Genomic DNA, 12,629 nt, shown 5'->3' with positions numbered 1-12,629 from the left:
CGCTATGTTAAAAAACAGCCTGGCCCTTTTGATATGGAATTATATACACTGGTGTTTCCGTTTGCTCTGGATTTAGTTTCTATGCAGTGGAAGACTACATCTGCACACACAGTTACCTGAAGAATGGATACCAAGACGATGATCTTCAAAAGAAAACGGCGAAGAATTTGAAACTGATTTGAAAGTGGCCCTTTTCTGATGAAAATTAGAATGAAACTGAATGTCTACTTGCTTTTACCAATTTTGGAAGCCCTCTGGCACAGAGGAAAAAGCTAACAGCTTTGAACACATGCATTAAAAACAGCTCTCCAGCTCAAATCTTGACTGATAAAGGGAACCTTGGAGAATAGTTTCTCTATTCCAGGTTAGCTTGCAAAATGTTATTGTTGTCACGCAGCTCCGAAAAACAAAGTAAGGAGGAGTCTTACTTTCATTCTCTACAGTAGATGGGAAATCTGGGGAATTTCTTGATTAGAGTGGAAATCCAGAGCCTTAAACAGGCAAGTTCTCACCTTTGCAGTAATCATTTGGATCCTCTTGTTCATCGTCATCTGATCCCAGGATTTCCTCCTCCTGCTCGGGAAGATCATTCTCCGAATGAGCAGCAGGACCCCGATGCTGAGTGTCGGGTCTGGAAGAGAACACACTGCATGTCTCACACACGTTACTCTTCAGCTCAGGACCTCGCGCTTCCCATGAGGGACTGCCGATAACGGAGGAGATGCAACATTCAGCCTTCAGAAAAACTACTTTCACGTTTAAACGCTTTTACTCCTAAGCTAGTATCAAGGTAGGTAGAAACATTTTTTCATATGCTAGTGAGAAATGCAACTTAATGCCCTGGAATCGCTTTTATAGTGGAACAAAGAAAAGGCCAGACAAGACAGTGAGTTAAAAGCTCAGTGACACCACCAAAGCGTTCATCTCTTTGAAGCCCTTCTCAGCCTTTCATTCAGTGAGGACTTTTCTAAAGCAAATTTATATTTTAAGATGTTGCCTCATATAAAACCTGAAGATTTAAATGCTGATGAATGTTATTTTAAAGACTAACATCAATTCATTCTTACTCCTTTGGCAAAAAAGTTAAACCACTGTCTTAGAACTTGTGCCCTTCGTCCCTTTCACCTTCAGGATCAAATGAACATTTAACAGTCCTTCTGCTTCTAACACTTTAGAACTCCCAAATCCCTAATACTGCCCTTGATTGCCCCTGTTCTCCCCTGGTAGGCTGTTGTTTCTAGTTCGTCTCTTCGCTGAAGGTCTAAAGTTTGTCACAGTTGTCTGAACTATGGAGAGTGGGAGCATGCAGAGCAGATGTCCTGCAAACCCTTCCGAGAGCTTGTGACTGCAGAGGGATTGAAACCAGGCACCCAGGCGGTATTTTTTTTTTTTTTTTTTCACTCCCACATTCATAAATAAAAACATTAATTTTATGTGGTTTTCACCAAAGGCGCTACTCCACGTTCCTGCTTGTGAAGATCACGTCGGCAAAGGCCACCTCACTGCTCTCACGCATTTAAGCCGCGTTCGCGTTGCCCGAGCTAAAACACATTGCGGTGTCCCCCGTGCCCCAACCCCGCCTGCCCGGCAGCACACCGCGACAGCCAAACAGCTCACGGAGCCACAGAACTAACCCAGGTAAGGTATTTACTTTACAAAGCATTACAGGGAATGCTTAATTCTCTACAAAATTTAATCTTCAGTATCCTTCTGTCCAAATCAAGCATTTCTAATGAAAACAATGCTTATAGACCATTTGCATTGGCAAGATTTAATGGCAAGGTACCGCAGGATATTAACATTAAGCTTTCTTTTCTTATGAGATATTAAAAAAAAAAAAAAAGCCAAGCTGGAGTTGTCCAAGGAGGTGGGCAACAAATTTCTTTACAGCAGTGACGTACGAGCGCGAGATAACATTCTTTACAACGTGCTTCCCTGCCAGTGTGAATTAGTGGAAGTTTCTCGTACTGAAACTATTGTTCCAGTGAAGCAGCAGATGTAACTGCCGCCTTCCACCACGCATTTTCAAATTCAACCGGTTTTGCTCAAAGAAGGAGCAGCTGCTGCGACAGCCACTGGTTATGCCAGTGGACATGCTAACGCACGCGGGCTTTCGGATGCAGTTTTTACAGTTCACGATGGACAGGATTCCCACTCGGTTACATCGTGGCCGTACGAACTCATCTTCATCCATGGGACAAGTTTAATATTACAATTCTAAGCAGTTGTACAACAGCGTGAATGTTCAGCATTCACCTACTACACATGCGCTCTGCTGGGACTTCATACGTTAAATACGTTACTACACGTTAAAGCCACAGCCATCTTAAATATCTATGGAGCATGAAAAGGAAGAAATCACCCGTTCCAACCTGATCACGACTAAACTTGTAGCCATTTACAATCTGGAATTGAAGTTCTTTAAAGCAAAGAAGAGCTACAAAGGTCATCCCAGGCACAACCAAACCACCCAACATTTATTTCAGGCAGTTGTCACAGTGAGTAAGTCCTGCCGATTTTTTAATTCGGGAACAGATAAACAACACAGATTAGTGGTCCCAAACCATAAAAGACGATGGTCAGACAGTCCGTTCCACCGCTGCCAGCCAAAGGGACATTTATTATCAACCCTGTAGCTTGATCCAGCCCCAAGATATTTAGTATTTAGACTTTTTTCTGCCCACCGTGAGCCACGGAATTACAAGTCAGGGGTAGGAAGAAGGAAACCATGGTGAGGAGAAAAAAAGTCTTGGAGGTCAAAAAGGTGCTTTAAAATTGCTGCATTCCTTTGGGGACAACTGAGCTACGAATAATGTCACAGACTATCCCCAAATTAAGAGCAGGCAGCAAAGGCAAGAAAGGGCCATGGGCAGAAGGGGAGACTGGATGCTCATATATAACAAATCCTACAGACAGGGTAAAGGGAACCAGGACGCAAAAATCGGACAGAAAGGAGAATTTCAGCCCAGTTGCCACACCCATCATGTCAGTAGCAAAGGGCAACGCTCCCCAATGCTGCTTCAAGATTTTCACCTTTGTAACTGTGCGAGATGTAGGGGATTAGAACGGATACAAAAGAAAATTCATCTTAAGAACCACTGATGCAGCGAGAAACATCATGCCACTCTGCAGTCCCAGTGACTGGCAATAATAGTCATTTCATGCATCGAGGAAGAAGTTGCTGGAAGCACTAAAGCCCATTCTCCGGGAAGCTTTGTGCACCCCTCCTAGGAAGGGGCTGACGAATCCTGCTGCGGGCGACCTCGTACACGACACGCCCTGTAGTCTGCATCCCAGTCTGTCCTGGGGATCCAAAAGCATTTCACTCCGATGTTATAATCTACTACACCAACCAATGCGACAGCGAGCCATATTCAGGTCACATACATTTCTACAATGCTATTTCCTTTATGAAATCACCTCCAAAATACATCTCATTCCTTTGCCTTCCTGCGAAAATTCATTAGATGTTATTACAACCCACCACCTTCTTCCCCCAAAGTGACCACGCCAACTGCAGATACGGATTAAGAGAGGCTTAATCAGTGCAGAATATGGATTAATACCCAAAAAAAGACTGATACACAAAACCACAACACTCATCTGCCTGCTTCGCTCACACAGACGCTACTCTAAAAGGCACAAAAGGCTGCTAAAGACAGCAAAAAAACCCTCCATACGCGGTACTTAAATGTGACAGCCCAAACAGCTGTCAGCAATACTGCAAAATGCAGATAAAATATAAAGAGCCCTATGAAAAATGGTTAATAGTTCACACATGAAAAAACAAATGTCCGTGTTCTGGGGTACTTTTTTTTTTATAGCCACCTCTGTTCTACTTAAGAACACCTTGATCACCTTTTACTTTTGCTCTCTCAATGTGCTAATTAATCCTCAGAATCACCTGGATTTGCAGGGTCTCTCTACAACTGTACAGCATTATTTTACTTAAGGAAAACAATGTGGAACAGCAATGCTAAGGCAAAATGCTAGGTCTTTGATGGAATTCGTGCGAATCCGTATCTAGAGACCCTCCCCAAAAGTCCTTATTTTCTCAGGAACGTCTGAAGAACTGCAAATTCACGAGACAAATATTAAAGAGGGTAACCTACCTGCACGAAGCGCGGCCTCCCATTGATAAAGCTATTCCTGAAGACAGACCAATAGTTTTCGAAAGAGCCATTAAAAAAAAAAAAAAAAAAAAAATCAGACGGCAGGCTGCCGGGGAGGCAGGGGGGACATGAGCAGCAGGCGGAGGGGCTGGTTCTCCGGGAAGGCAGCGCAGCTTTGTGCCGGAGCGAGGAAGAGGAGGGCTCTGCCTCCACCACCTAGCTGCAGAGGCACAGCGCTGCATTGCAGGTACGGGGCCTGGCAGCAAGGCTGGGGGCTGCTCCCAGCTCATCTCTCTGCCAATTCAGGCATCTCGGGGGCTGAGCATAAAATAAATTCACCTCCTTCCTCTTGATGTCTACCTGCCTCAGTCTTCCCCCTTAATGAAATTAGAAAGTCAGTCATCTTCCTGAACCAGCCGGTTTTATTTGCCTATTCAATAGTCCACTGGATTCAAAGCTCGGATGAAGACAAGGATCATGGTTAATTGCCGACAGTCCGATCCTTTTGATACAGAAACGCCAGCGCAATCACACCGGGGAGAAAGGGTGTTCAAAGAAAAAAAGTGAATTTTCTGAAGTATTTCCAAGCCTTCCCCATCCAGAGCTACAAGAAGAACTTATCCTTTATACTTAAAAGTAGCCAAAAAAAAAAAGGCAGGAGAAGGAGTCCAATCTTCTTTAAAAAGGTAAGCCGAGTATTTTGCACAGCAGCAGGCACTAAACACCATCCTCCGACGATGTAGAAGAATTACCAGCCATTTCCTGCGCCTGTTTATCCTGCTGGTTTATGTAAGTGATAGAGGAAACAAGTCAGCACCAACGTGACACAGCAAGTAATAATTTAGGTATTTTCTCTGCTGCAGAGACTGTTCATTAGCGAAAGACACTCTGACGCTGGCTTTGCATTTTTCAACCGAGAAGTTTAAAGAAGTATTGGATTCATCTGATTATACATCTAAAACATTTTCACCTTAAAAGCTCACCAGAGTTTTGAGCATCCTTTTAACAACCTCTTCATATCAGAAGAGGTGCTAACAACGGGAAAAGTTTTCCACCGTGGACAAGATTTTCCTCCAAGTTCATTGAATGCGTCGGCCAACAACTCTGCTCACCTCTGCGACGCACAGCAGGGACGGGGACGGTTATTTGCAGGAACTAAGATTTCAGTCACTCACTTGTTCCTTGTAAAAGGTGTTCAAAGAGTTTGGAAAAAAAACCAAAAAACAAACACTTTTGCGTTCTCTTGCCAGTTGCACAGAGAGTCACTTATCTGTCCCACACACTAAAAATAAGGTAAGAAAATGGTTAAAAAGCCTCAGTCACACAACGTGTGTTGTGGCAGATTTGCACTGAGGTTGGTCCAACAGCATGAGATGGGAGACCACAGTCATGGCCATTAGCAAAGACAACGAGATGGAAGAGCAGTGTTCTTCGGGCTGCGGAGCGGCACCGGCATGGGCTCCTTGGCCCTTGTCTATAAATTACCAGTCAAGCCCTCACAACAGCCAAGTCTCCACACGCACCTTCACCGGCAAAACTCAGAACTTGTTTCCTCTGCCCCGATAACTCACATAAAACGCTTGGAGAGGTGCATTTGGTTCTCCTCGTTAAGAGCGACTTCATCAAAACTCTTGTTTTGTACAGGAAATCAGCACTTTCCCTTGTCCCCAAAACAGCAGAAATACTGTCCATGCTGCCCATCTCCCCGCTCTGAGCGGATACAAGAGCAGACCCCTTCCACCTTCAAGCATACATTTAATCCCAATCGCTTTTCACACCTTTCATCCTTTTTTGTTGGCACACATCTAAGATACTCTCCTTACTCCTCCTCTTCACCTCAGTTTATGAGTCCCTTAATATTTGCAGAGCTGACGCCCGTCTGTAGGAGACCGAAGACAACTGCTTTCCTAAATGATTTTTAAGCCGCCTGCAGCACAATCTTTATAAACACTGTCATTCCTCATTTGCAAGCTCAAATTACACACATGAAACATCCCCAAACAGAATCCAATTCAGTGAACTTCAGACTAACGACGAATAATCCAGCTCGTGCTGTAGGAGACGAAGATAAAAGTATTATAACACACGCCGGGACTTTCGCTTCACCAGCCAACGACTTCCAGGGCTGTACACCCACCGCAGCGAGATCTCGCTTCAAGTGCTCTTAGGGATTCCTCGTTTTCATTTGGGGAAGAGGGGAGAAAAGCTCCATACGGCATGGTGAAAGCCAGGATTTAAAATCTCTCTCCTATTTTCACACCAAGACAATGTCTCTTTAAGGGAAGTACGCTTGCCAGACTGCATCTTATTACTATTTCCTAGCACGCCTGTAATTTCAAGATCATGTTAAGGCACATCCAGTCATCACAACTGCTTCTGGTGCCAGCCTCCGACACGCGTACATGCAGAGCTGCTGGCAAACCTAGACTTCCATAAATACTGTAACTGTTCAGAATCAAACTTTTCAGTATGAATTCAGGTCGGAAAGGATAAAGGTATTTTCCTGCTTTACCTTTCTGCTCATGAAATTTAAGTATTTGAGGGGATGTGGGGGGAATCATAAATCATGTGGTGTAGGGGACTTCCGAGACTATTATCCACATTATTTTGTGACTATATGCCGTTCATTCACTCTCCCATCCCTATTTTTATGGGTAAAGAAATGGCATTTCATGCCAGCACCACTTGTAGCTGTAGGGCAGCCATCCCAGAGCTGCCAGAATACCACTGTCAAAAATTTAAGAGGGCAGGAGATGGTCTAACATTTAGTTTTGAGGCACCGAGACACACTTTCGTTTAGTGGATCTGTGGGAGTTCAGTTTGAAGATAAGTAATAATGAATTTCAGAGAACGGTACTAACGCACAAATAACAGAGGCAATCAGGTTTCTTGCTCCCCGTATCCACTCCCCCACACGAGCACTTAACGAGCTGTTTGTAAAACCGTCTGCTATTCCAGCTATTACAAACCAAGGGACTTCCATGGAAACCAGCAGATCCTCAGTTGTGTCCTGTCATAGTCTGATAATCCCTTCTGTATTTGAATGAAAAAAAAAATCCTGTGGGCGATGCATTGAGTCTACCTTTAACTTCTGTTCAGAATACTTACGAAAAGATGTAGCCCTGGTATTAATTATGAAAGACAAGTGAGGAAAACATAATCCAAGATCCTGATGGCAGGCAAAATTCTGAATAAGGAAATTGAGGAAGAATCCGAGAGGGCTGTCAGAACTCCAGGGCTCCTCAAAGACGGCAGAAAAGTGGTAGAAGCAAGATATGCAATAACAAACTGGAAAGCATCAGACTCCACTAGGAATTTTCTGCTCCCCGCAGTGCATAGATGGAAAAATTAACAACTTCCTCGTCTCTCTTCATAGCAATTCTATTGAGGAAGAAAAAAGGGAGGCTTCACTGCACGTCAAGAGTCTGGCCAGAAAATTACAGATAATAAAACAGCTTCTTGAAAACACTGCATGCATTTGGGGAAGAGGGAGAGGAAGGAAGACAGCGGTACTGTATCACCTCAGCTCTGTCACTGCCCTCCCTCCAGAAGTAGAGGGAGCCAGAGGAATTACTGAAAGTCTTGCAAAAAAAAAAAAAAAAATCTCTCCCACTCAGTACAGCCTGTAAAGAAAGGATTAAATAAATTCACCAGTACATGCAGAATTAGAAGAAAGCACTTCACATCATGTACATTTTTCAGAACAAGCCACATACTGTGAGGCTGCCGCTACCTTTGCGGTTACTCGTGCTTAACAGTAATAGAATGTTCTGCTTTGAGCACTATCGGTTCAACACCCCTCACACACAACTGCTGGGTCTGCGCGTGAGCAGGACAACTTTTCCTGACACAAAAAAGACGCCGCTGAAGCAAGACACTTGCATTTGATGAGTATTATTCCTCTTGGCCTGCCAATGAAATACCCAGCATGTACACATCATACAGACCCTGCAGCCCAGTTCTAACAACACTCTTATTTTCTTCACTTCAGAGAAAATGAGCTGTTTGTTCAGTTTCTTGCCTGTTTCTCTAACTGCTTTGAATCAGGATGGGGTTTTTAGCCTCGTTTTTAAACTCTGGGTCTTGATCTCAGTAGTAACCTAAAGAGTCATTTTTTCCTAGGACAAAGAAAATAGTTTGATCTTCTAAGGGTTTGCAACATACAACGTAGACAGAAAAAATGCCACAGTATTTTACTGGCAATTATGGTCTAACAGTCACAAGCGCCTGATTCCATTACAAATCACCAGAGCCATTGGTAAAGTACATCTATATTTATCTTTCAGTTCAAATAGAAGCTTGTATTTTCAAATAGAAGCATGGTTTTGAAGTAAATACCAGATCTTCCTCATATATCGGGCCTGCGTTCACATCGTACAACAGCCTCGCAGCACAGGAAATTCATCTCTTTCAAACGCAACCACGCAGATGGCATGTTCCAGCATCACTTCAGCCAGGAATGGATGTTTCGTTCACACCTGAGCTAACTCAAAGCAATATTCCCCCCCAAAACAGCACGTGGAGCCTTCAAAAATCACGTTTGTAATCTCCCGTTAGCCCCGCACCACTTCCTACACAGACGCTACCTGACCGCGCCGAGGCGTCACACGTGGCCTGCCCTGCGCCCCCGGAACCGCCGAGCAAGAAGCAGCCACCTCGTGGCCGACGAACGGCTGAACCGTTGGGACGCCCACGGCTCCTTCCTCCCGCTGCCTTCACGGACATCCCCATCCAACGCAGCTCATCCAACGCCAGAGCACAGGAATTCTGTTTTCAGTTCCCTAAAAGTCACACGAGGAAAAGCAGCCCAAGAACCGTCCCCAGGAAAGCGCTGTGCAGCTCCCCCACCTTCCTGAGGACCAAATATTAGCCTAACACATTTCGCTACCGCTGCTGAACCCAAAGGTACTAGCAACCGCCTCAAATTTTTTGACAATCAGGCAAAAATAACTATTTGAACACACCTCATGAGACCCGGCTGTTTATAAAGTTTACAGTCTAAGTTATGAAAGTTTTAGTTAAAAAACACAAACAAACCTTGTAAGCCTACCAGCTCTTTTTAAAGACAGGCTTTTTTGAGTGCCTTTGGGAATCAACTGACTGTTAGTGCCTGGGATGTTCACACCTCACAAAATGATAAAGTTAATACATCACACACTTCCCAGACAGCTTTCAGCAAAGCTATCTCTTGGCAGCAACACACGTTGCAGTAGCCTACGTACCAAACTCTGTACGTTTTATTAGCAACTAAAGCTTTAACATGCTTATTTCCCGATATATTCTTAATATTAAGAAAAAGGCCGAGTAGAAACTTGCCTCGCATTTTCCAAAAATAATTTAAAGCCATTTTAATTCTAATTCCTTGCCTTTTTGATGGAGAAGACTGCGATAAGAAGAAACTGAAATCAACGCTTCACTTGAGGCCACAAAGTAACCCAGTGATAGTCAACATCAGAACTCAGGATCTCTCTGTGTCTAGGCTTGCTTTTTGTCCCTCCGAGGCATTCAACTGTCACTCTCCCTGTCCTTCCTCCTCAATTCCCAGAAAAACGGGAGCTGGGCATAGGTACGCAGCCACGACGTTCTTCCAATTCCCCCATGGCAGAGACGGGACCAGGGAGCAGGCCAGACAAGTAGAAGCTTCCAAAGCAAAGATGTGAGACAGACGGTTTAATGATTCTTCCAGATGACCAGAAGATTTGGGGTAGTTTTACCGGAGTGGGAAGACACAGGTACCTCACCTTCGAATTGCCAAGAAACTTTGCCTGCTCTTTCCACAGAAGAGCATGTCAGGACAAATGCACTTCGTCCATATCAAATAAAAAAAAAAAATTTAAGATGGGAAGGATGGGAAGAAACAGGAATATCCCGAACTTGCGGAAAATGAAGAACTTGGTTGATCTTCCCGTAAAAAAAAAAAATAAATCTTGCTCACAGAACCGTAATTAGTGTTTACAAGAGTTTTCTGTAAATAACCAGTTCAGGCTGGTCTTGTCTGAACCTAAATAGCAGCAGTTTTAACTCCTGAATGACAAAAAAAGCAGTAACTTTCCAATTTTGCACAATGCACTCTCCATTTTGATTATTTTAACCTTTCCAAGTGTTTTTTTCTCCTGTTTTTAACCAGATTGGGTTGATAGGGAAACTTAAAGCAGGTGTAGTTAATTTCTAAAGTGAAAGGTATTTTGAATTGCTTTAAATCCCTTTAGAACATTCTCTGCATTCCTATACTTACCCATAATAAGATAATTCCTAATACTTACCAACCTTAACCTTTTAAAATCATTTGTTTCACGCTTTTTACTGCTCTTCATATAGAAAAAGTTACATGTGTGTGATCTAACCAACCACCATGGACCATTAGATGTTAAAAGGACATTCCATGTGGTTTCAAGATTAGATTTTAATCGAAAAAGTGTCTTGCAACAACCCAGTTAAGCTTATTTTAGAAGATTTAACTAGAGCAGCTTTGTATTTAAATAGCATAAACATTGTGGAACTGCACCTAAAGTTAGAGGCTGACACCGGATTCTTTTTGTTGTACGATGTGAAGCATAAAGTACATGCAAGTTTCTTTTATTTCCTGAGGCAGGATCTAATCAGCCTATGGTACCAGAAAAAGAGTTGAAGCAGGTAGTTTAAGAAGGTAAACATAGCATTTTACAAATCATATGGTTTTGCACTCAAATCAAGGTTAGCGGCAAAATCAACAACTAACCAGCAGTGCAGTTCACCTGTTCTGGCTATGTGGTTAAAGAGGATTTTTTTAAAAAAAAAAACAAAACAAACCATGCCAGTACTGAAAGTTACCATTCAGCAACCTCAGAATTTACACAGAAATCAGTCTTTCCAGCTGCAGGTGTGGACTTGGTATTGTTTTGTCTGCAGCTGGACAAGAAAAAAAAAAAGTAACAGGTATAGAATTAAACAACGGATTGTTCTTTCAGAAATTAGGATGCAGATAATTCTATAAGAAAGAGGAGGGCTCTTCAAAAATTGTCCTAACCCTATCTTCACGAGAAGCCAGGCACATCTCCAAGATAGCGCGGAAACATAACGCACATCTCCCAAAGAGTTTAGTTAACGCTCTTCACTCCTCAGAAGCCCCATCTCAAAACCAACTGAACCTTTGCTGGAGACAACCAGAAAATTATTGTAAAATCCCTGCGATTTGTCTGAGGAAGTGACTAAGAAAGCATTACTCTAGGGCCTAAAGAAAAACCCCTCCTACTCCCAACCCCAAAGCCTTCCGTACTGAATACCTTTGCTTTTCCTACGCACCGGGGAGCGTAAAACCTCCTGAGGTCCCAGAGATTTTACAGAAATAAGCGGCATTTGACTGAGCCCACAGAACGGGCCCTGGGAGTCGCATCACCTTTCACCAGAGCAGCACCGAGTGCAGCACCTACGGCAGGCTGGTGGGAGCCGTCGTTTGGCCTTTACTCGCGACCTCATTAATTCTTATATCTGCATCCAAAAGTTCACCGCACAGAAAGAACCTGTGAAATTCCTGCGGTAGGAAGAGAAGCCACAGGGGAGCATCAAAGTCAGAGGGAGAAGTAAACAACGCATGGCAGCGTTATGGCGAGATTTTAAAAATAAGCGGAGGGGGGGGATGAGTGAAGGGAAGCCGGTTGCTGCAGGCGGCTCTGGGGGCTCCAGAGGCGGGGGGGGAGGCCTAGTAACCCCACCGGGGCCGAGGGAAGGGGCTTGTGGGGACAGGCTCCCTCTTTCCTCCGCTCCCCGGTCCGCAACCCGCCGGAGAAACCACGACGGTGGGCGGCGAGGAGCCGTGAAGCCCCAGGGGAGAGCGGAGCCACCAAAACGGCCGCCCCGGGGCCACCTAACGCGCCTCCCCGGGGCCACCAAACCGGCCGCCCCGGGGCCACCAGCCGCGCCGGCTGCCAGCCCGTGCGGCGGAACGTGCCTGCAATTAAACTCGCGTTAAAAAACTCGTCTGGCCCGAGGGGTCCGCGCGCTCGTCCCCGCCCCGGGAGTGCCGGGCAGCCCCTTCCCCGCGGGGTAACAAAGAGGCGGCGGTGCCGGCGGGAGCTGCCGCCCGAGGGGAGCCGGGGGCCGCACTTACTTCCTCTGGGCCTTGTCCTTCTTGGCTTTGGTCCGCTTCTTCCGGGCCTGCAGCGCCAGCACTGCGGGAGAGAAGGGGACAGAGGCGTGAGGGGCGGCGGGAGGCGAGGGGGTGCCGGCCCGGGGTGGGGGTGGGTGAGGGGTGCGGGCCCGGCGCGGCTCTCACCTTTCCGCTCCATGGCCGCCAGCGCCGGGAGACCCGCGCGCACGCGCGCCGGGCCGGGCCGGGCCGCCCGGAGCATGCGCAGCTTGGGCGGGCTCGCGCGCCACCCGGCGGCCGCGGCCTCGGGGCTGGAGCCGGAGCTGGGGCTGGGGCTGCGGGGGGAAGCCGCGCCCCCCCGCCACAGGCCGCGCCCCCGACCGGCCCCCGCGGGCCGGCGCTTCCCGCCCACCGGCATCGGCGCGCGGGCGCGGGGCGGCGGGAGGGCGGCG

The 12,629-nt window shown here is 45.9% G+C and overlaps 1 protein-coding gene across 3 annotated transcripts in view; it reads right to left on the bottom strand.

Moving 5' to 3' along the window:
- SRPK1 (SRSF protein kinase 1) overlaps positions 1-12,629 on the bottom strand; it is a 27,619-nt gene extending 14,990 nt beyond the window's left edge. The window contains exons 1-3 of one of the 3 annotated variants that reach the window (XM_063356319.1): positions 12,364-12,629; positions 12,199-12,259; positions 513-631 (exon numbers count right to left, since the gene is read on the bottom strand). In XM_063356319.1, the coding sequence (XP_063212389.1) occupies positions 513-631; positions 12,199-12,259; positions 12,364-12,595 (412 nt within the window). In that variant the 5' untranslated portion in view covers positions 12,596-12,629. Of the gene's footprint in view, positions 1-512; positions 647-4,112; positions 4,769-12,198; positions 12,260-12,363 lie in introns of those variants that run through there. The other 2 variants (XM_063356318.1, XM_063356320.1) reach the window with 2 other exon arrangements.

Source organism: Chroicocephalus ridibundus, chromosome 20 (genome assembly GCF_963924245.1).
Source record: "Chroicocephalus ridibundus chromosome 20, bChrRid1.1, whole genome shotgun sequence".
Lineage (NCBI taxonomy): Eukaryota > Metazoa > Chordata > Aves > Charadriiformes > Laridae > Chroicocephalus > Chroicocephalus ridibundus.
The sequence above is the reverse complement of the archived record's forward strand: the minus strand, read 5'-3'. Positions and strand labels throughout refer to the sequence as shown.